The 26,160-nt window shown below is 38.0% G+C and overlaps 1 protein-coding gene and 1 pseudogene across 7 annotated transcripts in view; both read left to right on the forward strand.

The window, feature by feature from the left end:
- Positions 1 to 26,160, forward strand: part of Rufy2 (RUN and FYVE domain containing 2) — a 43,607-nt gene that overhangs the window by 353 nt on the left and 17,094 nt on the right. The window contains exons 1-13 of one of the 7 annotated variants that reach the window (XM_058577971.1): positions 443 to 716; positions 2,323 to 2,496; positions 7,545 to 7,662; positions 11,994 to 12,095; positions 14,730 to 14,853; positions 15,020 to 15,081; positions 17,108 to 17,173; positions 19,214 to 19,283; positions 21,167 to 21,268; positions 21,599 to 21,715; positions 23,086 to 23,253; positions 24,097 to 24,194; positions 24,956 to 25,877. In XM_058577971.1, the coding sequence (XP_058433954.1) occupies positions 614 to 716; positions 2,323 to 2,496; positions 7,545 to 7,662; positions 11,994 to 12,095; positions 14,730 to 14,853; positions 15,020 to 15,081; positions 17,108 to 17,173; positions 19,214 to 19,283; positions 21,167 to 21,268; positions 21,599 to 21,715; positions 23,086 to 23,253; positions 24,097 to 24,194; positions 24,956 to 25,064 (1,413 nt within the window). In that variant the 5' untranslated portion in view covers positions 443 to 613 and the 3' untranslated portion in view covers positions 25,065 to 25,877. Of the gene's footprint in view, positions 1 to 165; positions 298 to 442; positions 717 to 867; positions 927 to 2,322; positions 2,497 to 7,544; positions 7,663 to 11,993; positions 12,096 to 14,729; positions 14,854 to 15,019; positions 15,082 to 17,107; positions 17,174 to 19,213; positions 19,284 to 21,166; positions 21,269 to 21,598; positions 21,716 to 23,085; positions 23,254 to 24,096; positions 24,195 to 24,955; positions 25,878 to 26,160 lie in introns of those variants that run through there. The other 6 variants (XM_046419710.2, XM_046419713.2, XM_046419708.2 and 3 more) reach the window with 6 other exon arrangements.
- LOC124076193 (U4 spliceosomal RNA) lies at positions 11,796 to 11,928 on the forward strand (annotated as a pseudogene).

Consider the following 26,160-nt stretch of genomic DNA (forward strand, 5'->3'; position numbering starts at 1 on the left):
CGGCGCCCGGCTCCCACTCCCGAGCTCTGGTCCAGCTCCCTTCCTTCTCTTCCGGGTCGAGTGGACACCGCGGCTGAGCGGGGCGGGCTTTCTCCCGTGCGGGCTGCAGACTCCGTCGTCCCCGGCTGGAGCCCGGGCGCCGCTTCCCCCAGGGGCCGCCCGGGCGTCCTCCCGCCGCCGGGGGCGCTGTGGGCCGCAGCGGGCCCGGTGCAGATGCGGTGGCGGCCGCCGAGCGGCTGCAGGGAGCTAGTAGCCGGGCCCAGGGAGCCCCCGCCCGAGACCGCGCCGCCGCCATGGGTAAGGGGAGCCGGCCGACAGCTGACGCCGCCCTCCGTCAAGGGCTGCAGGCTGCGGCCGGGCTGGGAGGACTGCGCGGGGGCTGCGGGGGCCGTGGAGTCGGATCTGGGACCGGAACCTGGGGTGGGCGGGGGCAGCCTAGATTCGGGGGCTCGGGGTCGCCATGGCAACGCGCGGCCCCACCTTGTTCTTTCCCGCCCCCGCCTGGATTCTGGGGTCTGGTGGCCGAGCACTGGAAGTCTGACGGCTTCTAGGGAGCGAAGACCAGGCGGGCTGGGTGTCGCTCCGGGGTCGGGGTTACAATCTGGGACGAGCGATGACTTTTCAGATTTGGGGGTGGCGGAGGGAAGACGCATCTCAGGTTTTGGCCTGGGCGCCCCACGCCGAGAGAGGGGGAGCGATGCCTTGCAAGACCCTGGGTGAGCCCTCCGCGGGGGGGTCTTGGGGGGCTGCCGGAGGCGGCCTTGGGTTGGGGTAGGAGGAGAGGCAGGGAACGGGCTCCAGGCCTCGGCTAGGTGCGCAGAGGGGCCCATTGCCTGGTCTCTTGGTGCATCTGCAGCCTCACCCGAGTCACGGAGTCCTGCTAGGGCGTGGCCGCAGCGCGAAGGTCCTCCGCCTGGCAGTCTCAGGTACTTAGCACCAACCTGTGCCCAGCAGCTGCGGTCATCCTTTGTATGGTTGTCATATCCCGCGTTACGGGTTTTGATGGGCACTATAAAATGAGAATCGTCACAGATTATGACACATCAGGTGGTTTCACTGGGGAGCCCTACCACCATGCAGATTTGAAGAAATAATGGTCCACACGTATTCCATTAAGTCGGCCTGGTCATAACACTTGGGTTTGTGTTTTAAATTCTTAAGAATTCAATGTCATGCTTCATGATAGCTAGCTGAAGTCAGATCTAGAATACTAAATTATGCGGAACTCTGAATTTTTGTTCAGTGAAGGAAAAATGGGCACTTTGACTACTTGGGCTTGTACATTAGTCAGCTATTATAGATAATTAAGTGTTATACTAAGTGCTTTGTTCCCCCTTTGTGCTAAAGGGGATTGAACTCAGGGGCGCTCTACCATTGAGCTATATCCCCAGCCCTTTCTATTTTTTTTTTTTATGTTGAAATAGAGTCCTGCTAAGTTGCCAAGGCTGATCTCAGATTTGCAGGTCTTGCCCTTCGGAGTCGCTAGGATTATAGGCATGCACCACAAAGTGTTTCATTTTTCCACACCTCAGCTTTGTCATCTCTGTTTTCTGAAAATATTCCTGCCAGTCACAAGTGATGAGAGTATGGGGAAGCATCTGTATTTCTTAAAGAATAAAATTTGTGTGAGAGAAGATATATTTGTGAGTTGAAAATGTCAGTTAAAAATCTGGACTTTAAAATATGTCTTGGCATTCAAACTCAAACACAGACATCACCAGCTATATGGAGGGACAGGGAACTGTGGTTCATGCAATACAAAACTACAATTGGAATGGAAAAACAAGATAGAAAGAAGGTTGAAGTGACTGAGAGAAGTGAGCAGCTTCCGCTTCTTCGTTTTTGTCGGTATTACTGTTTTAACGGATGTGTTTGTTATGAGAGATAGTAGTATCTTAGAGCTTTACCTTTTATTTTATTACAGGTTTATTCTGAACATTTTTTTGCTTGGAATTTATCCTTAAGAGCATATCTATTATCTACCATTTGCATGAGGCCCTTAAATGTGTCACCTATGTCCCCAACCTGTCTCCTTAGAAAATCATTTTAAAAACTCATTTGTAGAGAAGAGTTTCCATACAGTAGAACAACTGTAGGAGAATGGCAAAACTGCAGAAACTTAAAAATGATTCAGACCTTTGGCTGGAGCAGGCATGGCAGTTTGCTATGGTATGAGTGAGAGAGACATAAAGAGAAGTTAGGTAGGAGATAATCAGGAAAAAGGAAAAGCAAACCAGTGTTCATTTTATAGGGGAAGGGACAAAGTTTGTATATTTTTCATTGTCTTGTGAATGATGTTGGACTCCTTTCTTATGTTTCCAGCTACAAAAGACCCCACAGCTGTAGAGAGAGCAAACTTGTTAAACATGGCTAAACTGAGTATCAAAGGACTCATTGAATCTGCTCTCAGCTTTGGTCGCACTTTGGACTCTGACTATCCCCCTTTGCAGCAGTTCTTTGTTGTTATGGAACATTGTCTGAAACACGGTCTTAAAGGTATCATGAAATTTTTAAAAATTCACTTTAGATATCCTAGAAAATGTATGTTTGAGGCCATAAATTACTGTTATTTTGTGCTTAAAAAATATTGAGTGGGTTGATTTTGGGGAGAAAAATTACCATTTTGTTTTCTAATAGGTGATCTTCAGAAAATGCTTAATTGTTTGTAATTTTTTTTTCTTTATTAAACATTTTTTCAACATGTACCCTTGAACTGGTTTCCATTTTATAGAGCAATCAGAATTATTTTAAATTTCAAATTTCAAATGGTGATATGAACTCAAAGTTTGAGATCTATTAAACAAATACATTGAAATAGTAGATAGCGTAGCTGGACATGGTGGTGCACCCCACCCCTGCAATCCCTGCTCAAATTCAAGGGTACCCTTTGCTTAACAACTTAGTGAGAACTTGTCTCAAAAAATAAAAAGGTCGGGGGATGTAGCTCTGTAGAATAATATCCCTGCGTTCAATCCCCAATGCTATGAAGAACAAAAACAAAAAAATATTAGATTGTTAAAATAGGAACCTCCTTATTCTATGGGAACATATCTAGAGAAAGTATTCTCTGGTTTGGGTTATTATAGAAATGAAAGTGATCCCTGAAAAGATCATCCATTCTATTATACATTCATATTGTGAATGTAAAATGTTTGTTTTATGCTTAATTTCTTTTTCCAGTACTAGAAATCAATCTCAGAGCCTCCTGCATGCTAGGCAAGTGCTCTACAACTGGGTCACAACCCCAGTCCTAATAATTAAAAGTTGAAGAGTAGGTCTTATACAACATATACTTAAAAATTAAATATAGACTTGAAGATGTGGCTAAGCACTTGCCTAGTGTGCTTGTAGCTCTGGGTTGAGTTTCTATCACCAGACACACACACACAATTGACAGTTTGATTTGTAGTTCATATGATCAGCATTTACATGGATGGTATATAAGAGTTGTATGCTAGCCTTCATGGTGGTACACACCTATAGTTCCAGCTAGTAGGGAGGCTGAGGCAGGAGGAAAGCAAGTTCCAAGCTAGCCTGGGCAACTTAGTGAGACCCTATCTGAAAAATAAAAAGAGCTGGGGATATAGCTTAATGGTAAAACATCATTGGGTTCAATCTATAGTACCCCCCTGCCAATTTTTTTCTATATGATAATATTCATTTTTTACTTTTGTTTAAAAATGATTTTTTAAGATATTAGGGATTGAACCTAGGGATGCTCTATCACTGAGCTGTATCCCCATGCTTTTTATGTTTTGGTTACTAGGGATTGAACCCCTAGCCCTTTTTATTTTTTATTTTGAGACAGGTTCTTGCTAAGTTACTTAGGTCCTCACTAAGTTGCAGAGGCTGGCCTGGAACTTGTGATCCTCCTGCCTCAGTCTCCTGAATCACTGGGATGACAAGTATGCACTGGCTAAAGAATTAAAATAATTTCTTAAAATTGAGCTGGGCATGGTGGCACACACTCTAGTCTCAGCAGCTTGGAAGGCTGAGGCAAGAGGATTGTAAGTTCAAAGCCAGCCTCAGCAACTTAGTAAGATCCTGTCTCAAAACATAAAAGGTCTGGGGAGCCGGGCTTGGTGGCTCACACCTGTAATCCCAGCAGCTTGGGAGGCTGGGAAAGGAGGATTGTGAGTTCAAAGCCAGCCTCAGCAAAAATGAGGTGCTAAGCAACTCAGTGAGACCCTGTTGCTAAATAAATATTATATATACATATACACACATATATTTTATATATATAGTGTAGATAGATAGATAAATAGATATGATAGGGGATGTGGCTCAGTGGTTAAGTACCCTGGGTTCAATCCATAGAACCAAAAAAGAAAAAAAATTATATGAATGTTAGTGAAATACACTTTTTGGTACAGTATTCCCCCACCCTACCTTATCTGTGACCCCTCAGTGGATGTCCAAAACCATGAATAGTACCAAAACCTACGGTTTACTTTGTTTTTTCCTATGCATGACTATGAAAAAATTTAATTATCATTTAGACACAGTAAGAGATTAACAACAATAATAAAATAGAAAAATTATTATAATATACAGTAATAGAAGTTGTGTGAATGTGGTCTGTATGGAATTTTCTATGTAATACTTTCAGACCATAGTTGACTACAGGTACCAAAGTATAGAAACCTCAGATAGAGGGAACTATTGAAGTATATCAAACAATATAACATAAAATAAAATAATGCCTGGCACAGTGGCAAAAATCTGGAGTCCCAGCTACTCAAGAGACTGAGTTGGGAGGATTCATTGATCCCCAAGTTTGAGACCAGCCTGGGCAACACAGTGAGAACCCATCTCAAAAACAAAAACAAACAAAAATCATAACTACAGAGAGCAAAATATGAATTCTGTTCGTTCCTTTCCATTCATCTTCCTGAAGAGAATCATTCTTTCAGTTCTTTTCTGTTTTTTTCCCTTTTTCTCTAAATACCATGGTGTTTTATTATCCTGCAACTTTTGTTTTTGGAGAACTTTACATAGAAAGATTCCTAAGAGTATTATTACCAGGTCAAAAGATATAATTGGCATTGTACGGGCTTCACTGATTTATCAACTAGAAGTGGACAAGAGCATTTGTTTCCCCACATTTTTGTTCTCTCCTGATGTTGTCAGTCTCTAAACACGTTTTTTGTTTTGTTTTTGAGAGGAGCTCTCCTTATCTTGCCCAGGCTGGTCTCAAACTTGGGGATCAATGAATCCTCCCAACTCAGTCTCTTGAGTAGCTGGGACTTCAGATCAAGCCACTCTCCTGCCTCAGACTCCCAAGTAGCTGCAACTCCAGGTGCTTCCACATTCTGCTTCAAAATACTTTTAATACATAGAAAATCACCAATCTGGTCCAATCAGACCTTCGTGATTTTTAATTTCCTTTTCAAAAAATTTTATTTTTTAAAATAGCAGTGATATAAATCTTTATTTTCCCAAAGCCTAATAAATTGAAATTTGGAATTTGCTGGCCAAAATAGTTATTTTCATAATTCATTATCATTTACAAAATATAGTAAGCCATTTCCTATGACTATAGGCTTATCTCCCCCCACCCCTTTTTTAGTACTAGAGATTGAACCCAGGGGCACTTTACTGCTGAGCTAGGTGCCTAACACTTTTTAAATTTTTATTTTGAGATGGGTCTCACTAAGTTGCTTTGGAATAAGTTGCTTAGGGCTCACTAAGTTCCTGAGGCTTGGAAGCCTCATGCCTCAGCCTCCATAGTTGCTGGATTACAGGTGTGTGTCATAGTGGCATCCCCAACCCTTTTTATTATTTTTTTATATCTTTATTTTTATTTGTTTATTTTTATGTGGTGCTGGAGTATGAACCCAGGACCTCACGAGTGCGAGGCAAGCACTCTACCACCGAGCTACAACCCCAGTCCCCCTTTTTATTTTTTGAGTCAGAGTCTTGCTAAGCTACTGAGACTGGCCTTAAATTTGGGATCCTCCTGCCTTAGCCTCCCAAGTGACTGGTGTGCACCAACCACCAAGCCTGGTTCCTTCACTTATCTTAATGCATTTAGGTTTTTTTTTTTTTTTTTTTTTTTTTTTTTTTTGTGCTGGGGATTGAAACCAGTGGAGATTAACCCCTGAGCCATATCCCCAACCCTTTTTAAAAAAATTTTTGAATAAGGGCCTTTTTATATATATTTAGTTATCGATAGACATTTAATTAATTTATTTTTATATGGTGCTGAGACTTGAACCCAGTGCCTCACACATGCCAGGCAAGCACTCTGCCACTGAGCTACAACCCCATTCCCTTGATCGAGGTCTTGCTAAGTTGCTTAAAGACATTACTAAATTGCTGAAGCTGCTTTGAACTTGTGATTCTTCTGCCTCAGCCTCTGGAGTATTTGGGACTGGAGGTGTACACCACTTGCCCAGCTGATTTTATGGTTTTATATTACTCAAATAATCAGAATAAATACAAATAAATTCATAATTTTTCATAATTAAAAGGAAAACACCTTGTTATTTGTGCTTGGCTTATTTAAACTTGTAAAGATCAATCTTCAAGGGCCACCAGTCTTTATTTTTGTACTGGTCAAGAATGAGTCTAGGACTGAAGATGTAGTGAGTTCAATCCTTATCACCACATAAACATAAACAAATAAAATAAAGGCATGCTGTCCATCTACCAAAAAAAAAAAAAAAGGATGAGTTGTTTAATTACTTGCTACATTCTTTTCTTTTTAAAGTGGTATAGGGGATTGAACCCAGGAGTTCTTTACCCCTGAGACATATTCCTAGCCCTTTTAATTTTTTAATTTTGCAACAGGGTCTTACTAACTTGCCTAGGATGGTGTCAAACTTAGAATACTCCTGCCTCAGCCTCCTGTGTTGCTGGGATTACAGGCGTGTGCCATCATGACCAACTCTGCCTGCATACTTTTGATATGAAAGACTGGCCAAAAAGCATTTTTCTGATATGGCAAAATGTGTGTGTGTCAGGGGCAGAATGGGCAACAAGTTCCTGATTGAACAGGTTCCTGATCAACAAGAATGGAAAAGTGGGGCATGGAGGGGCACACCTATAATTCCAGCTACTCAGAATGCCTAGATAGTATTGGAAGTTCCAAGTCAGTCTAGGCAGTTTTATTGATACTTTGCCTAAAAAAAACAAAACAAAAAAAAAAAAAAAACCAAAAAACAAGGGCTGGAGATGTAGCTCAGTGGTAAAGAACCTCTTTACCACTTTGGGGCTGGGGCTGGGGTTGTGGCTCAGCAGTAGAGTGCTTGCCTAGCACGTCCAAGGCGCTGGGTTCAATCCTTAGCACCACAATAAAATAAAGGTCTTGCGTCCAACTGCAACTAAATATATATGTGTGTGTGTGTGTGTGTGTGTGTGTGTGTGTGTGTGTGTGTATCACCTCTGGGTTAAATACCCAGTACCAAAAAAATTAGTTAAAAAAAATAAAGAAGTGGAAAGTTCTTTGAATAATGGTATGTTAATATTTAAGGTGAAGTTAATACCATTTTATATGTTGAAACTGTGGGTATTGTACTTTCTTCTTTTTTTTTTCCCTCCAGTAAGAAAATCATTTTTGAGTTACAACAAAACTATTTGGGGCCCTCTGGAACTGGTGGAGAAGCTTTACCCAGAAGCAGAGGAAATAGGAGCCAGTGTCCGAGACTTACCTGGTCTTAAGTAAGTAATGTTATTAGTTGTTCATTCTTAACCTCCGCAGTGTATTTACTGTCCTCTAACATACCTCAGTTTATCATCTTCTCTCAGCCTTAATGATACCAAGAATTTAGTCCTTGTCCCTGGTTAAAATCCAATGACAAGGACAAGGTTTAAGGAAAAAGAAGATTATTGCTTTGCCAGCAAAGGAGAATACACAGTGGACTCCTATCCCAGGGGCTGTGATTCTAACAACCAGGGGAAATAGTGGGCTTTTAAAGAGGGGATACAAAGGCTGCACTCTGGCTGTGCCTCGTCAGGAGTTTCAATTCAGTTTTAGCCTTGAGAGGTAGCCATTTCTGAGACCCCTTGGTGCCAGCTCTGAAGTCTATATTCCTTCATTCTTGTGCCCTGAGCAGAAAGACGGATAACTTGACCCAGGACAGAAAGGTTAATCTTGTTTCCCCATGATTAGGGAGGAAAAAAAGGAAGGGGGGGAGGAGGATCCAGTTTTAAATTAAGCTGCAGTGGCAGAGCAGCAAGGGTTATATTCAAATCATGAGTGGACCCCTATTATATTACATACCCTTCTTTTCTTGTCCTCTAATAAAATTCGGTTCATGCTTTGTTTGTTTTTAAACTAGGGATTGAACTCAGAGGTGCTTTACCACTGAGCCACATCCCCAGCCCCATCCCCATTTTATTTTTTTTTAATTTTTTTTTTAGTTTTAGGTGAACACAATATCTTTGTTTTATTTTTATGTAGTGCTGAGGATTGAACTTAGTGCCTCACACCCATCCCCATTTTAAATATTTATTTAAAAATTTTTTGAGACAGTGTCTCACTAAGTTGCTTAGGGCTTGCTAAGTTGCTGAGACTGGCCTTGAATTTGTGATCCTCTTGCTTGAGCCTCTGGGATCACAGGCATGTACCCCAGAACTTGGCAAACTGTTTATTCTATATGATTCAGCTCAGATTCCACCTCCTTCAATAAAAGTTAACCATCCTTCCTTTTTTTTAAATATCTTTGTTTTATTTATTTTTATGTGGTGCTGAGAATTGACCCCAGGGCCTCGCACATGCGAAGCACGCGCTCTACGGCTGAGCCACAACCCCAGTTCTCCCATCCTTCCTTTTAAGTTCTTACCACTAAGGGGGGGAGTAAATATATATATTTGTTGTATCATTACTTCAGTTTCATTGTATTGTAGGAAATTGTAAGTCCCTTTAAGAGGCTGTATCAACCTAAGTGCGGTGGCACACATCTGTAATCCCAGCAATTCTGGAGACTGAGGCAGGAGGATCACAAAATTGAAGGCCAGGTTTGACAACTTAGCAAGGCCCTAAGCAATTATCAAGACTTTGACTCAAAATAAAAAAATAAAACAAGGCCTGGGGATGGTGCTCAGTGGTAAAATGCCCCTAGGTTCAATCCTAATTACCAAAAAAAAAAAAAAAAGGATATATTAATTCTACATCTGTTCTGAGGGTTAAACTAGTTTCTTCAAAGTAGGCAGTCAATAACTATTTGTTGAAGACTGAAGTAGGCTGAATCCAAGGCAAAGATTCAGTAGAGTTTTCAGTTAAACTCTTCATATACCATAGGATTTGTGCAAATTGTTTCCTTCCACCTGAAATTGGAGCCTATAGTGCCATCTGCTTGTTTTTTTTTTTTTTTTTTGGATTAATGTATGTGAAATGCCCTAAAAGCTGGAAACTTCCAGCTAAGAAATCATGACTGTTGAAACCTTTGCTGAGAATTGGATTCAAGGCCTCACACGTGTTAGGCCGGTGGTCCGCCTCTGAGCTACAACCACAGCCCAAGGCTAAGTTCCCATGTTTCTTTCTTTTTTTCCTCTTTTTTGTACCAAGGGTTGAACCAGAGGCACTACACCACTGAGCCATATCCCCAGCTCTTTTTTATTTTTTATTTTGAGACAGGATTTCATTAAGTTGCTATGGCCTCACTAAGCTGCTGAGGCTGGCCTCAAACTTGCAATCCTCCAGAGATAACTTTTTTATGCTTAGGATTTTCTGTCAGGATTATCAGTTTGTTTTTTCCAACTCTGACTCTCTCAGTTTGTATTTTCTTTACAACTTAGGGTTTTATATGTTGTGGGGAATATGATAGTGTTTTCAGATATTTGTAAATTGGGCTTAATTGAGTGATGAGAATAAATGGCTACTACTGAGCACTGTGTGGGTAATATGTAATCTTTTTACAAAAATTGTCTCATTTAGTTGTGTTTTTTTTTTTTTTTTTTTTTTTTGCTTTTGTAACAGGCATTGAACCCAAGGGTGCTAAACTACATCTCCAGCCCTTTTTATGTTTTATTTTGAGACAAGGCCTTGCTAAGTGTCTGAGTCTGACTTTGAATTTATGATCCTCCTGCCTCAAAATCCCAAAATGCTGGGATTACAGACATGTGGTAACACATCTGGCTCATTTAATTTTTGCCAATCTTATAGGGTAGATATAATAATTATATAGATGGAAAAAATTAAGGTCAGATAAGTGGTATCGGCTGGGCATGGTGGTGCATTTCTGTAATTCCAGTGAGTCAGGAGGCTGAGAGAGGAGGATTGTACATTTGAGGTCAACCTCAACAAATTAGTGAGGCCCTAAGAAACTTAGTGAGACCCTGTCTCAAAATAAAAACTTTTGAAAAAAGACTGGGGATGTGGCTCAGTGCTTAAGTAACTCTGGGTTCAATACCTGGTACCAAAAAAAAAAAAAAATTTTTTTTCTTAAAAACTACCTGCCAAGCCAGGTCCTGTGGCACACGCCTGTAATCCCAGCTGCTTAGGAAGCTGTGACAGGAAGATCAAGAGTTCAAAGCCAGCCTCAGTAATGGTGAGGTGCTAAGCAACTCAGTGAAACCCTGTCTCTAAATAAAATACAAAATGGGGTGGGGATGTGGCTCAGTGGTTGAGTGCTCCTGAGTTCAATCCCCAGTACCAAAATAACAAAACAAAAACCTACCTGCCATTGGCTGGGGTTGGGGCTCAGTGGCAGAGCACTTGTCTAGAATATGTGCGATACTAGGTTCAATCTTAGCACCGTATACAAAAATAAATAAAATAAAAGCATGCTGTCCATCTACAACTACAAAAAAATAAAAATAAAAATAAATAAAATTACCTGCCAAAATCTCTGCGTAAGAACATGTGAAAGTAAACTGGGCAAGGGGGTGCAGGCCTATATTCCCAGCAATTTAGGAGATTGAGGCAGGAGGATTGTTAATTTGAGGGCAGCTTCAGCAACTTGCAAGGCCTTAAACAACTTAGCAAGACCCTGTCTCCATAAAGGGTTGGGGATGTGGCTCAGCAGTTTAAGCATCCCAGGGTTCAATTCCCAGTACTTCAAAAAAAAGAAGAAAGTATGAATGATACCATTCTCTTAAAAAATCTTTGAAATTTGATTTTATTTTTACTAAAATATAGAATTTAAAATTTGGATAAAAGAAGTACGAGGTTTAATTTCTCTTTTTGTGTGTCTGGCCTCTTTCTCTCTTTCTTCCCACCCTACCCCCAGCACCCTGTACTAGGGGTTGAACTGAGGGGTTGTTTACTACTGAGCTACATCTCTACCTTTTTATTTTTTATTTTGAGACAAGGTCTCACTAAGTTTCCAAGGCTGACCTCAAATGTGTCATCCTCCTGCTTCAGCCTCCTGAGTCAGTGGGATTACATGGTGAGCCAACATGTCCAGCTGTATACAGCTTTACTGATGTATTTTTGCCTATTCACTTTTAGAGGGCTAAGACTATTTAGACAAAATACTTCTTGTAGAAATATTCTCACTATTTAGTGAATCATTTCTTTGTGTTTATTTATTAATTTTAAGATGAAGTCTCACTAAGTTACTGAAGGCCTTACTAGATTGCTGAGGCCAGCCTCAAACTTGTGATCCTCTTGTTTTAGCCTCCAAAGTTGCTGGGATTACAGGCATGTGCTACCGTGCTGGCTGTGAATCATTTCTTTATTTTTTATTGGTACATTATAATTATAATATTGTGATTTATTGTTACATATTTGCAACATACTTTGGTCAACTTCATTTCCCAGTATCGCTTCTTTTAAGGCATAAAATGGTACTTACATACCCTATAGGAGCAGGGACTGGTTAACTTGCTGGCTTAAAACTATAAAAATGAGCTTTGGACCATGGTAGCATCGTAGCCAATAAGGTTATCCAAGGTGTGATTATTGCTAATTGAAAACTATAAAATTGAAAAGAACACCATGATAAAATGGCTTTTTTTCTTTGTTGTGTACCTCAACAGAGATGGGACATGTATTCCATGGTCTTAGAGCTAAGGCTATTTTCTGACCATTTGGTTCTTCTTTTTAGGACCCCACTGGGTCGTGCAAGAGCATGGCTTCGATTAGCCCTCATGCAGAAAAAAATGGCTGATTACCTGCGTTGCTTAATTATTCAGAGGGATCTCTTGAGGTTGGTACCGTTAACTCATGTTCATTTTTTTTCATTTATATTCTCTCTTCTAAAAATGATCCAGCCTGTAGTATAAAAGGATATATAAAATATAAAAATGTGACATAAAATACAAGAGGAGTAAAATGAAAGAGAGGAACTAACACCAAATAGGAATACTGTAGGGTTTTTATCAGCTAATATAGGGAAATTTACATATGTTCTGTTTCTAAGTTAGTTGATTTTTCTGAATTATAGTTAATTCTATGGATAAAAATTTGCTTTGGAATTTGGGGATTAATTCTGTTTCTTCCTAGATCTTGTATGTCCAGTACAGATAAATGCTTCAACTATGTTGTGAGCACTGTTTAAACTGAAGGTCAAATATTTCAGACAACCAGAGAAAGGCAATCAGTCTTTCAAGGGAGTGTACCCAGGGCAGCCTTTCATATGTCCTTGGTGTTAAAGTCTCTCTCTCAAAGTTCTGAAGAGCATGGTCCTGTTTTTCTTTCTTTCTTTTTTTTTTTTAAAGAGAGAGAGAGAGAGAGAGAGAGAGAGAGAGAGAGAGAGAGAGAGAGAGAGAATTTTTTAATATTTATTTTTTAGTTTTCAGCAGACACAACATCTTTGTTTGTATGTGGTTCCAAGGATCGAACCTGGGCCGCACGCATGCCAGGCGAGCGTGCCACCGCTTGAGCCACATCCCCAGCCCCCTGTTTTTCAATTTACGTATGACTTTGGTTCTATATCTCAGTAGTCCCATTAGTAAAATGAGAATATCCATACTTTAAGCCCTGTAATTTCTCAACAATATTCTGAAGATTGAGGAGGACATGAGAGGGTGTTAACTACTTTGTGAGTATAGACAAGGGATTCTTAACCACTGAGCCACATCCCCAGTCCTTTAATAATTTTTTAAAATTTTGAGATAGGATCTTGTTAAGTTGCATAGGGCCTCGATAAATTGCTGAGGCTGGCTTTGAATTTTCAATCCTCCCTCAGCTGGGATTTAGAAGTGTTAGCCACCATGCCTAGTATTAGATTACCCTACTTCTTTCACAGGTCTCTTATTTGAACTTTTTTTTAAATACAGATATCCACATGTGAATCAATCAATCTATCTATCTATCTATCTATCTACTTTGCAGTATTGGGGATTGAACTCAGGGGCATCTCTACTACTGAACTGCATCCCCAGCCCTTTTTTTATTCTGAGACAGGGTCTCACTAAATTGCTGAGGCTGTCCTGGAATTTGTGATCCTCTTGCTTTCAGCCTTTTACCTTGCTGAGATTATAGGCTGAACCACTATGCCTGGCTTTCCATAAGTATGTTTAAAAGATAACTTAAAATACACCTTTGAAATGCACTGATTTGAACATGGGCTTTGAAATATTTCGTTATTGTTTTTATTTTTATTTATTTTGGTACTGCGGATTGAATTGAGGGGTGCTTATCCATTAAGCCACTTCCCCAGTCCTTTTTTTTTTTAATTTTTTTTTTAGTTGTTGATAGACCATTATTATTATTTACTTATATGCGGTGCTGCGAATCGAACCCAGTGCCTCATCCATGCTAGGCAAGCGCTCTACCACTGAGCTATAATCCCAGCCCTTCCCCAGTCCTTTTTATATTTTATTTTGAGGTCTCACCAAATTACTTAGGACCTTGCTAAATTGCTAAGGCTGGCTTTGAACTTGCAATTCTCCTGCCTTACCCTCCCAAGTTGCTAGGATTGCAAGCATGTGCCACCATAATTGGCTATTTTTATTTCAAAAAAATTTTTGTGTAGTATTGGGGAGTGAACCCAGGGATGTTCTACCTCTGAGCCATGACCCCAGCCTTTTTAATTTTTAATCTCGAGACAGGATCTCACTGAATTGTCAAAGTTGGCCTCAAACTTTTGATCCTCCTACCTCAGCCTCCCTAGTTGCTAGGATTATAGGGGTGTGCCACCATGCCCAGCTTGAAATGTTTTATAGTTATTTTCCACCTTAGTTTTTATCCCAAAGGTTTTAGTGAATCCTAGTTCTGAAAATTCAGTTCTAATAAAATGAACAATTAGATTAGCAAATCGCTGCATGTGCATGTTTATTACTGAGAATTGAAACTAGTGTGTTCTACCACTAAGCTATATCCTTTTTTTATTTTGAGGTAGGTTCTCACTAAGTTTTTGAGGCTACCCTCAAACCCGTAATCCTCTTGCCTCAGTCTCCCAATTGGCTGGGATTACAGACCACTATGCCAGCCCACCGTTCTGAAAGTCTGAAATATTTCAGGTGTCAGTGTTGCCTTTCTTTTAATCTCACTTTGCTTTTCTCTTTCTCTCTTAAAATTACTTTTCCTGTTTTATTTCCTTTAGTCCTTTTTCTTCCAACTTTTTAAAAACATTTAAATTTTGAAAAGTTAACATGTAGAAAGGTTAATTTTAAAGTTACTGAACACGGCTGGGAGCATAACTCAGTGGGAGAGCACTAGTGTAGAATGCATGAGGCCCTGAGTTCATCCCATAGCACTGCAAAAATTTTAAAAATAAAGGCATCTAGCATGGATTGCATCCATGTCTGCAAGGTGGGAGATAAGTTGCTAAGATTTCAAAGTTTTATTTTAGAAATAAATTTGTGATTTAAGGTTTTTGTTCTTCTAATTTTCACAGTGAGTTCTATGAATATCATGCACTAATGATGGAAGAAGAAGGAGCAGTAATTGTTGGACTGCTGGTTGGTCTGAATGTAATAGATGCTAATCTTTGTGTGAAGGGAGAGGATTTAGACTCACAAGTAAGTGCAGAAGGTTTTCAGTTTGCACACTTACTCTTGATCGAGATGTCACTCCAGGTTGTAAACAGTGCTATTAAACACTAAAGAAAAATTAAGAGGGGAAAAAGAGTTGCATGATTAAGTATCATTTCTTCCCTTTAAATAAAAATAACTTAATTAATTTCAGGTTGGAGTGATTGATTTTTCCATGTATTTAAAAAATGAAGAAGATATTGGAAATAAAGAAAGGTATGATTTTCCTAAGTTGTTTCACTTTTTTTAAATATTTATTTTTTAGGTTTTTTTTAGGTGGACACAATATCTTTTTTTTTTAATTGGTTGTTCAAAACATTACAAAGCTCTTGACATATCATATTTCATACTTTAGATTCAAGTGGGTTATGAACTCCCACTTTTACCCCGTATACAGATTGCAGAATCACATTGGTTACACATCCACATTTTTACATAATACCATATTAGTAACTGTTGTATTCTGCTACCTTTCCTATCCTCTACTATCCCCCCCCATCTTCTCTCTCTATCCCATCTGCTGTAATTTAATTCTCTCCCTTGTTTCTTTTTTTTATTTTTTTCCCTTTCCCCTCACAACCTCTTATATGTAATTTTGTATAACAATGAGGGTCTCCTTCCATTTCCATGCAATTTCCCTTTTCTCTCCCTTTCCCTCTCACCTCATGTCTCTGTTTAATGTTAATCTTTTCCTCTTGCTCTTCCTCCCTGCTCTGTTCTTAGTTGCTCTCATTATATCAAAGAAGACATTTGGCATTTGTTTTTTAGGGATTGGCTAGCTTCACTTAGCATAATCTGCTCTAATGCCATCCATTTCCCTGAAAATTCCATGATTTTGTCATTTTTAGTGCTTCGTAATACTTCATTGTGTATAAATGCCACTTTTTTTATCCATTCATCTATTGAAGGGCATCTGGGTTGGTTCCACAGTCTAGCTATTGTGAATTGTGCTGCTATGAACATCAATGTGGCAGTATCCCTGTAGTACGCTCTTTTAAGGTCTTCAGGGAATAGTCCGAGAAGGGCAATAGCTGGGTCAAATGGTGGTTCCATTCCCAGCTTTCCCAGGAATCTCCATACTGCTTTCCAAATTGGCAGCACCAATTTGCAGTCCCACCAGCAATGTACAAGAGTACCCCTTTCCCCACATCCTCGCCAGCACTTGTTGTTGTTTGACTTCATAATGGTTGCAAATCTTACTGGAGTGAGATGGTATCTTAGGGTGGTTTTGATTTGCATTTCTCTGACTGCTAGAGATGGTGAGCATTTTTTCATGTACTTGTTGATTGATTGTATATCCTCCTCTGAGAAGTGTCTGTTCAGGTCCTTGGCTCATTTGTTGATTGGGTTATTTATTATCTTATTGTTTAATTTTTTGAGTTCTTGTATACTCTGGATATTAGGGCTCTATCTGAAGTGTGAAGGGTAAAAATTTGTTCCGAGGATGTAAGCTCCCTATTTACCTCTTATTGTTTCTCTTGCTGAGAAAAAACTTTTTAGTTTGAGTAAGTCCCATTTGTTGATTCTAGTTATTAACTCTTGTGCTATGGGTGTCCTATTAAGGAATTTGGAGCCCGACCCCCCAATATGTAGATCGGAGCCAACTTTTTCTTCTATCAGGCGCAGAGTCTCTGATTTGATATCAAGCTCTTTGATCCATTTTGAGTTAACTTTTGTGCATGGCGAGAAAAAGGGATTCAGTTTCATTTTGTTGCTGGACACAATATCTTTATTTTACATTTATGGGTGCTGAGGATTGAACCCAGTGCCTCACGCACGCTAGGCGAGTGCTCTACCACTGAGCTGCAACCCCAGCCCCTTATTTCACTTTTTTTTAAAAAAATATAGCTCTTTAAAATATCAATTTTAGATTCATCTATTTACATTGTGGTTTGTGTCCATGTCCCCTGTCACTCCCACCCCATGACTCCTTTTTTGTTTCATTTTACTTTCTTTAAAAGCTTTACAAAGCAAAATGAGAAAAATCAGTTGGAAGAAGGTGACTTTAATGTGAAGTAGGACTTTTGATCATACCTGTACTTAATAAGATCCATTTTAATAGTGAGTAATTTATTGAACAAAAATTATGATTACTTAGTACACAGTTTATATCTGAGACTACAAAAATCCTTGAAGTTTGTTTTAAAGGCAAGACAATGTTGTTTTCTGATAATTTTTTAGATGATTTAGATATTTTTCCCACCCTTCCAAATAGCATAAAGCTTCTTTTTCTCCCCTCTAGGAATGTTCAAATTGCTGCTATTTTAGACCAAAAAAATTATGTTGAAGAATTAAATAGACAACTCAAGTAAGTATTATGGATATCTCACATACTTATTAATATTCTTAGGCTTTGCTTTCAGTTTAAATCTTTCCTTTCTCCTAAGCTTAGTTAAGAAAGGGTGGAAAGAATATATAGAGAGAACAGAAATTAAGAATACATCGAATTGAGCTGGGTGTGGTGGTGCGTGCCTGTAATTCCAGCAGCTTGGGAGGCTGAGGCAGAAGAATCTCAAGTTCAAAACCAGCCTCACAAAAGCGAGGCGCTAAGCAACTCAGTGAGACCCTGTCTCTAAATAAAATACAAATTAGAACTGGGAGTGTGGATCAGTAGTCAAGTGCCCCTGAGTTCAATCCCTGGTACCCCTCAAAAGAAAAAGGTTTGGGGATGTGGCGCAGAGGTTAAGCACCCCTAGGTTCAATCCCAAGTTCCAAAAAAAGAGATAAAGAAAAATGATTTAATACGAACAGAAAAATATTTTTCTTATTTCACCAATCTTATATACAAATACTTGTGTCTGAGGATGGTATAAAATTTGTTGTGTCTATAGATCTAAAAAGAACAGATAAATAAATAAAAATTGTTTGGTTTACTATAAATATTGCTGTAATAGATTATATTACATATTATTGGGAAAAGTTTGAGAGGATATTATTAAGTAGGCCTTGGACAACAGACCTAATAAATGTATAATAGTGTCCACTCCTTTTTTTTTTTTTTTTGTTCTAGGTATTGAACCTAGGAGTGTTTTACCACTGAACTTCATCCCCAACCTTTTTAAAATTTATTTATTCATTCATTTATTTATTTATTTATTTATTTTTTAGTTGTAGTTGGACACAATACCTTTATTTATTTATTTTTATATGGTGCTGAGGATCTAACCCAGGGCCTCGCACGTGCACGGCGAGCACTCAACTGCTGAGCTACAATTTCAGCCCTAAAATTTTTTATTTTGAGGGGCTGGAGTTGTAGCTCAGTGGTAGAGTACTTGCCTCACATGTGTGAGGAACGGGGTTCGATTCTCAGCACCACATATAAATAAGTAAATAAAGGTCCATTGATAACTGAAAAAATATTTAAAATTTTTTTTTTTTTTGAGACAGGTCTTACTAAGTTGCTGAGGCTGATCTTGACCTCGCTATTCTCTGCCTCAGCTTTCCCAGTCACTGGAATTATAAATGTACACCACTGTGTCCTGCTAGTATCCACTCTTTTTTTTTTTTTTTTTGTTTAAATATTTATTTATTTTTTAGTTTTCAGCAGACACAACATCTTTGTTTATATGTGGTGCCGGGGATCGAACCCGGGCCGCACGCATGCCAGGCAAGCACGCTACCGCTTGAGCCACATCCCCAGCCCCTAGTATCCACTCTTGATCCACTTAGAAATACAAAACCAAATGTGTTTGTGTAGAGTTACATGCGTTTTGACTATATTCACGAAAGATAGGGTGTCTAGGTACCAGCTAAATGGGTACCTGCTGCTGGGTATCTCATATCCATGTTTTTCAAGCTATGTGTGACTTTGAAGGTTTGTTTCTAAGTTATTATGAAAATAGGGGAAACAGATTGGGAGTTGAACTGAAAAGCACTGTATGTTTCATTAAGCCACATGATTATAGAGTGTACATTTAAAATTTATCCTTTTAAAAATAATTTAAATTTTAACAATATTTATTAATTTTGTGTGGAATTTCCATTCCTCAACTGGTAAACGTTACCAGTTAAATGTAAGAAAGACTCTAAGAAGACAATGAAAAATGAACAGTCCTAGGTTGATTATTTTGTTTTTTTATTATGGTGTTGGGGATGGAACCCAGGGCCTTGCACATGCTAGGCATGTGCTCTACACACTGAGCTATATCACCAGTCCTGGTATGTGAATAGAAATATTGTTTTGCTGTCCTAGCCAAATAAGTTATCTTAGTAAATGAAATTTCCCACTTCCAGACATTTGTTCAGGATAGTTGGTATATGTCACATAATGAGTCCAGGATAACATTGATTTTCTTGCCTTCGTGAGTTTGTATGATTGTGAATGAGTATTTTCTTTTGTTAATTTCAGCAGTACAGTCAGCAGCCTCCACTCAAGAGTCGATTCATTGGAAAAGTCAAACACTAAGCTGATTGAAGAGGTATTGTCTCCCAGTAATGGGTGATTTTTTTTGATGGATCTTCTATTTGTGATCCTTTTCCCTTTTAAGTATAAAGCCATTAAGTGGATCTGTACACACACACTTTTATCATGATGGAATACTTGCATTTATAATTGGTGATTGTGAATTCTAGGAAAAACATATATTCATAGACAAATTCCCAGTTATGCAAATCTGTGGATACTATTGAGATACTTAACTTCTGAAAATGAGCCCCAGAGATGAAGCTCACATAGACTTTTCTATAGATAAGTTATGATTCTCATTTTAAATCTGAATGATGTATAGTTAGATAGTGGATTGACCTATAGTTAGAAATTCTTTTTTCATTGACACTGTGTGTCCCTGTTTTTCCACTATTCAGCTTATTTTTCTTCACAAGCATCATTGCATGGTTGTGTCTGCCCTTCTTCAACCCTCTCATGTGTAAAAGTCATCCCATTTGTCCTGGTTTCCTCTGTTGTGAATGTGGCAATCCAGGAGTCTGAGAGCTCATTTGAAGAACCAAAAACTTGTCTCAACTGTCTTGTTCAAACTATTTGCAGTTATTTTTCTAGAAAAGTTAAAATCTATCAGTCAGGAGTGGTGGTGTATGGCTTTAATCCCAGCTACGTGGGAATCTGTGGATTGGAGAATCACAAGTTTGAGGCCACCTTGAGCAGTTTAGTGAGACTCTGGCTCAAAATAAATATCTACCAAATCAAAGAACTTTTGCTTCCTATTTTCAAGATTTTTTAGACTAGAAGAAGCCTGTTATTAGTACTATGAACCGTATTTTCCACGTTAATTAAAATTCTTAATTCTTTAAGAATCGGCCTGTTCTTGGGGCTGGGGTTGTTCGGTGGTAGAGCGCTTGCCTAGCATGTGTGAGGCACTGGGTTGGATCCTCAGCACCACATAAAACTAAATAAATAAAATAAAGGTGTTGTGTCTATCTACAATAAAAATAAAAAATAAAAAAGAGAATTGGCCTGCTCTTTCTAAATCATAGAATACTTGATGCTTTACAGTATTGCAATTCAAAATCTATCTTTATGTTGATGATTGGACTCATTGGGTCCATTATTGCTGCTTACTAGTTCGTGCCTCTTCTTTTTGGTGCATGTGTGGCACTGGGAATTGAACCCAGGGATACTCCACTACTGAGCCACATCCCCAGTCCTTTTTATATTTTATTTTGAGATAGGATCTTGCTAAGCTGTTTAGAGCCTTGCTAAGTTGCTGAGGCTAGCTTTGAATTCGAGATCCTTCTACTCGGGCTCCCAAGCTGATGAGATTACAGGTATGCATCACTGAGCTCAGCTGCCTTTTAAATTTTGAGACAGATTCTCTCTAAGTTGCTGAGGCTGGCCTTGAATTTGCCATTCTCCTGCATCAGTCTCCTGAGTTGCTGGGATTACAGGCATGAGTTACCATGCACAGTTATCCTGTTACATTTTCAATGATAGCACAACCTTCTTTTCTTATGTGTGTTTCTATTTTTACACAAGGATTTATTATCATCTTGTTTAATGCATAATTGAGTACATATATATATATTTATTTATATAATGCTCACAGACTTTGCATTCTGGACATATTATAAACCTCACAGTAAGCATAACATGATTGTTATAAGCATAACAAATAAGCTTAATGTGTTTTAATGACAAAAGGAAATAGTAGAAAATAGTACAAGAGGAAATAATTTTTAATTGGTATCTTGGGATAATAAATAACACATTTTTCTCATGAAAATTTTTGTAAGTGTAAGACATTTTACTAGTTTTAGGATTTTATTTTCTGTTTATAGCCATGAACATAACCTGTAAGGCAAGTATGTTTAAAATCTTTTTTCTTTGTTCTTGTTTCATAATATTTAGTTAGCAATAGCAAAGAATAATATTATTAAACTCCAAGAAGAAAACCATCAATTACGGAGTGAAAATAAAATGATTTTAATGAAGACACAGCAGCACCTAGAGGTAAGTACAGACTGCTTCCAGACAGATCATCCTGTGTCAGAAATTAAGGGACTTTTGCTTAATATAGATATTTCTGTGCTATATTAATAGTAGTAATTATAGAATAAAAAGTTTGTTTTCTTAGCCAATCATGGTGATGCCTGCCTGTCATTCCCGATACCCAGGAGACTGAGGCAGAAGGTTGGCAAGTTTGAGGCCAGCCCCAGCAATTGAACAAGACTCTGCCTCACAGATGTAGCTCAGTGATAAAGAGCTTCTTGGTTTAATTCCCAGCAACAAACAAAACAAGACAAAACACAAACACAAGTTGTTTTGTTCTTTTCTTCCTAGGTCACCAAAGTGGATGTGGAAACAGAACTTCAAACATATAAGCATTCTCGGCAGGGGCTGGATGAGATGTATAATGACGCCAGAAGGCAGCTTCGAGAGGAATCTCAGTTACGACAGGTAGCTTCCATTCAAGTTAGTTAGCAAAATCCTGGGAATAATTTACCTTCAAGCAAGTACCATTTTGAATCTTCCAGTCTTTGATGTGGGATAGCAAATTCACCTCCTTAATGCTCTCAGAGTTTTTAATGCCCACTCCATTAGCATTTTTGAAACTGTTGAGTTATAATTTATGGTTATAAAATGAATGAATTGTGACCAACATTGCAAAAAATGAAATAGAATTGAATTAAATATGCAAATATTGGTAAAGTCGTGTTTAAAATTAACTTTTTTTTTAGCCCTTTAAATTATGTAATGTACAGAAAAAATAAATGTTCAGCCTAATCTATAACACTGTAACCACTACCTAGGTCAAGAGGAGAATATTGCCAGCTTTTTGTTCCCTTTTGCTGTTTGTAACATTAGGACACTTGTTTTTTTTAAAATATTTATTTATTTATGTATCTTTAGTTTTTTTATGTGGATATATTAGTTTGTTTTTATGTGGTGCCGAGGATCAAACCCAGTGCCTCATGCATGCTAGGTGAGCACTCTACCACTGAGCCACCACTCTAGCCCCAGGAAACTTCTTAATCTGACAAAAATTCTTTAAAAAATTAAACTTGTCTTGAGCTATCTTTGGTCTTTACTTGTTGCTTCATTAGCTTTTGCTTACAAAAAAATTAATACTGAATTTATAAGGCATAAAATATTCTTAAACATTAGAATAATAATGATTAACAGAATATAGAAGATATTTTCTTTTTCTTTTAAAAATTTTTTTCAGTTGTAGATGGACACAATACCTTTATTTATTTTTATGTGGTGCTGGGCATAGAACTCAGTGCTTCACACATGCTAGGCAAGTGTTCTAACCATTGAGCCACAACTTCAGCCCACAAGATATCTTCATTTCAGTAAAAAATACATTTGAAAATATTTAAAATTATGTTGTTATAGACCTGGTTGATTTCCTTTAGTGGACTTAAAAGTTTTGAGAGAGTAGTAAATCTTTCCTGATCTCATTTATTGTCCTGTAGCTGATTTTGACATTTATTTATTTAGTTAGTTAGTTGTTGATAGACCTTTATTTTTTAAATTTTTTTTTATATTTATTTTTTAGTTTTAGGTGGACACAATATCTTTTATGTTTATGTGGTGCTGAGGATCAAACCCAGTCCTCATGCTTGCCAGGCGAGTGCGCTACCACTTGAGCCACATCCCCAGCCCTGGAACTTTATTTTATTCATTTATTTACATGTGGTGCTGAGAAATGAATCCAATGCCTCACATACGTGAGGCAAGCGCTCTTCCACTGAGCCAGAACCGCAGCCCTGATTTTGACATCTTGAAGTGGCATGTGAATTGAAGATATGTTTAAATTGCAGGATGTGGAGAATGAGCTATCAGTACAAGTTAGTATGAAACATGAGATTGAACTTGCCATGAAGTTGTTGGAGAAAGATATCCATGAGAAACAAGATACTCTAATAGGCCTTCGACAACAACTAGAGGAGGTTAAAGCAATTAACATAGAGATGTATCAAAAGTTACAGGTAAAGAATGTTCAGTTCTTACAATTTTTCTTTATCTTTCTTTTCTCTGTTTTTTTTTTTTTTGTATTGCTCAGGCCTTATGCATATACTAGGCAAATGCTCAGACACTGAAATACACCCCCAGCCCAATTTCTTTTTATATAAATTAAGACAAATATTTGTAGGAAAGGTTTGGTTTTTATTTTTTATTTTTTTGAGGGTACAGGGGATTGAACTCAGAGATAAAACACCTCTGAGTTCAATCCCCAGTACCACCCCCTCCTCTCCAAAAATGTAATGAAAACATCGAGGAACAAGTTAAATATAACCTGTGTGTATGTGTGCATGATGGGCTCTGGGGATTAAACCCATGGCCTTGCATCTGCTAAACACATACTCTAAATCACAGTTATCAAGAGCTCCTAGTATCAAGATTAAATCTTTCGGAAAAACTCTCAAATCTAAATTTGTAATATATTTTGGTAAACTTCTTCACACACTGGTCCTGAGAAAGATTTCAATTTGATGGCAATACTTTGTGATCATAGTTGGAATTTTCTAATAGAGTGGTAAAATTGTTATTAAGTAGACTTGTTGCTGAAAGCCCTTTACAATTTAATTAATTTTTAAAATGGCCTGTTCTACATGAATTTATCCTGTTGTCTTCCAAAAACATTGAAGTTTGAGTTTTTTCTTTATTTTAAATGAAGACTAGTAGCACTATTTTATATCATAGCATTATTTTAATGTGTAAATTAATCCTGCTCATTTAAAGTAACAATCCCATTGCAAAATGCTGTAGGAAGCATAAACATTCAGGTTTAAAAATGAAAACCACTGTGGCTTTTATGTCTTTGTAAAAAGGGTTATGAAGATGGCTTGAAAGAAAAAAATGAAATAATTGCCCGACTAGAAGAAAAAACCAATAAAATTACTGTAGCCATGAGGCAGCTGGAACAAAGGTACAGCATTTCTAGTACTAGTTTCTTTTTTCTCCTTCTTCCCTCCTTTTTCTTTATTTAGCTCTGACATTTGCCACAAAAAAATTAGGAAGATATAGTTTAGCACTTTTTTGTTTAAGCTGAACAGGATTTTGCATTTTTTTGTTTTGGTTGTTGCATGGAATCAAGTTGCTTTATATTGGGCTGATTCATTTGAAGTCCCCATCTTGTAGATTTTTTTTTTTTTTAAGGCCTAATGCCAGCAATTTCATGTGGTTCAGTCTATTACCTAAAACATACACAAACAAAAACGTGAAAAAATTAATAGTGAACAAAATGAATGTTGGGATTATCCCTGATTGATTTCCATGCATATGAAATGTCATACTGTTTGCCATTCACCATCTCTTTATCTGAAATCAAGCATCTGAACTAGTTGTTTATTTAGTTTTGCTTCTTGGAGCTAGGACCCTCAACCCAACCCAAGATACAATTTTGTTTAAATTGAATCGTTTTATATTGGCATTTTTCACTTTTATTGTTGGAAAATGTAATGTATTTCCATTGCCCTGTCATGTTGATGTCAACATATGTCTTATCATTGCTTTCTTTGAATCTATTTATGAAAAACATAACTATTAATGCTTTATTGACATGGATATTCTTTTATTGACATCCTCTTTCTTCTTTTTTCTTTTTTGTTTTCTTTATCCCCATTTTTACATTTTGGACATCTTTATTACCTTTTTCTGTCTTTGATTTCTGTCCATTCCATTATGAAGTGACAATGATTTGCTAACTCAAACTAGGACAATTGCAATGTCATTGGTGAAATGTGCCAGCAGTGACACTCAGGACCAGTACAAGCTGGTCAAAGATATATCTTTCTGAAAACCATTTGTGTTGAACAGATTGAAATATAACCCACAATTTTATAATATACTAAATAGAAAAGAATTTATGCTATTAAGTATTCTAAAAGGATATTAGGAAGGAGCCCTGTACATTTCTTGGTTGGCTGCTGTGGTAGTACACTGCCATAAAGCAGACAGGTGCACTTGGATTTACAAAAATACATTCCTCAAACCTTGTGCACAAGGGCTGATTTGAGTATTGACCGTTTGGAGGTCAGGATTTTCAAATGCAGTTTTATCTTTTTAGCTACTTTTTGATGGAAAAATATAAAAATAAAATAAGTTAACTTTTGATTTCACAATATGTTGGCACAGATATTTCCCCCAACATTGGCCCACTCTTTGCCTCATGGCTCCCTTACTGATTTTTAAATATGTTTTAATATAGTTTACAATCCAGATTGGCCATCATTCTGTGCTTTAGCATTTTTCAGTTTTCCAGTTCCCTCTAGCCCTCTTCTGTGATAGCACAATTTCAAGGCCTACCTCACTGACTTTTATTTTACTTTCTGTATCCTTAGATAAGAGCTTGGGTCCACCCCCACTGCCTTAATATTTTAATTTAAATTAAACTTAGAGATAACTTAGTAACTTAGTTACTCTCCTTTCCTTGGAAGCAGCATTTATACTCTTGAAATATGTGAGGGTTACCCCATTAGTATGATTTTAAGGCTCTTAAAGAGGCTTTAAGGCTCTAGAGGGGCTGGAGATATAGCTCAGTTGGTAGAGTGCTTGCCTCACAGGCACAAAGCCCTGGGTTCAATCCCCAGCACCACACACACACACACACACACACACACACACCAAAAAAAAAAAAAAAGAAAGGCTCTAGAAAGGAAGAGGCAGGTTTTTTTTTTGGTTAGTAGAACAGAAATTTCTCTTGCGATTCCCTACAAGGAATTAATGTCCTTGAATCTTGGGAAATATTTTCTTATAAAATAATGAAGTCAAGTCTCAGAAATCTTGATGGCCAAGGGAGGTAGGGAGTGGAGCTAAGGCTGGGGAGAAGCAATGACTTACAAAGAAAAACAGGAAAAATTGAAAATCATGTTTTTAGCTAATTTTTAATGTTT

The sequence above is a fragment of the Marmota monax genome, unplaced genomic scaffold, assembly GCF_021218885.2.
Source record: "Marmota monax isolate L192 unplaced genomic scaffold, Marmota_monax_Labrador192_F-V1.1 WCK01_AAM20220418_F8-fsc00019, whole genome shotgun sequence".
Taxonomy (NCBI): Eukaryota; Metazoa; Chordata; class Mammalia; order Rodentia; family Sciuridae; genus Marmota; species Marmota monax.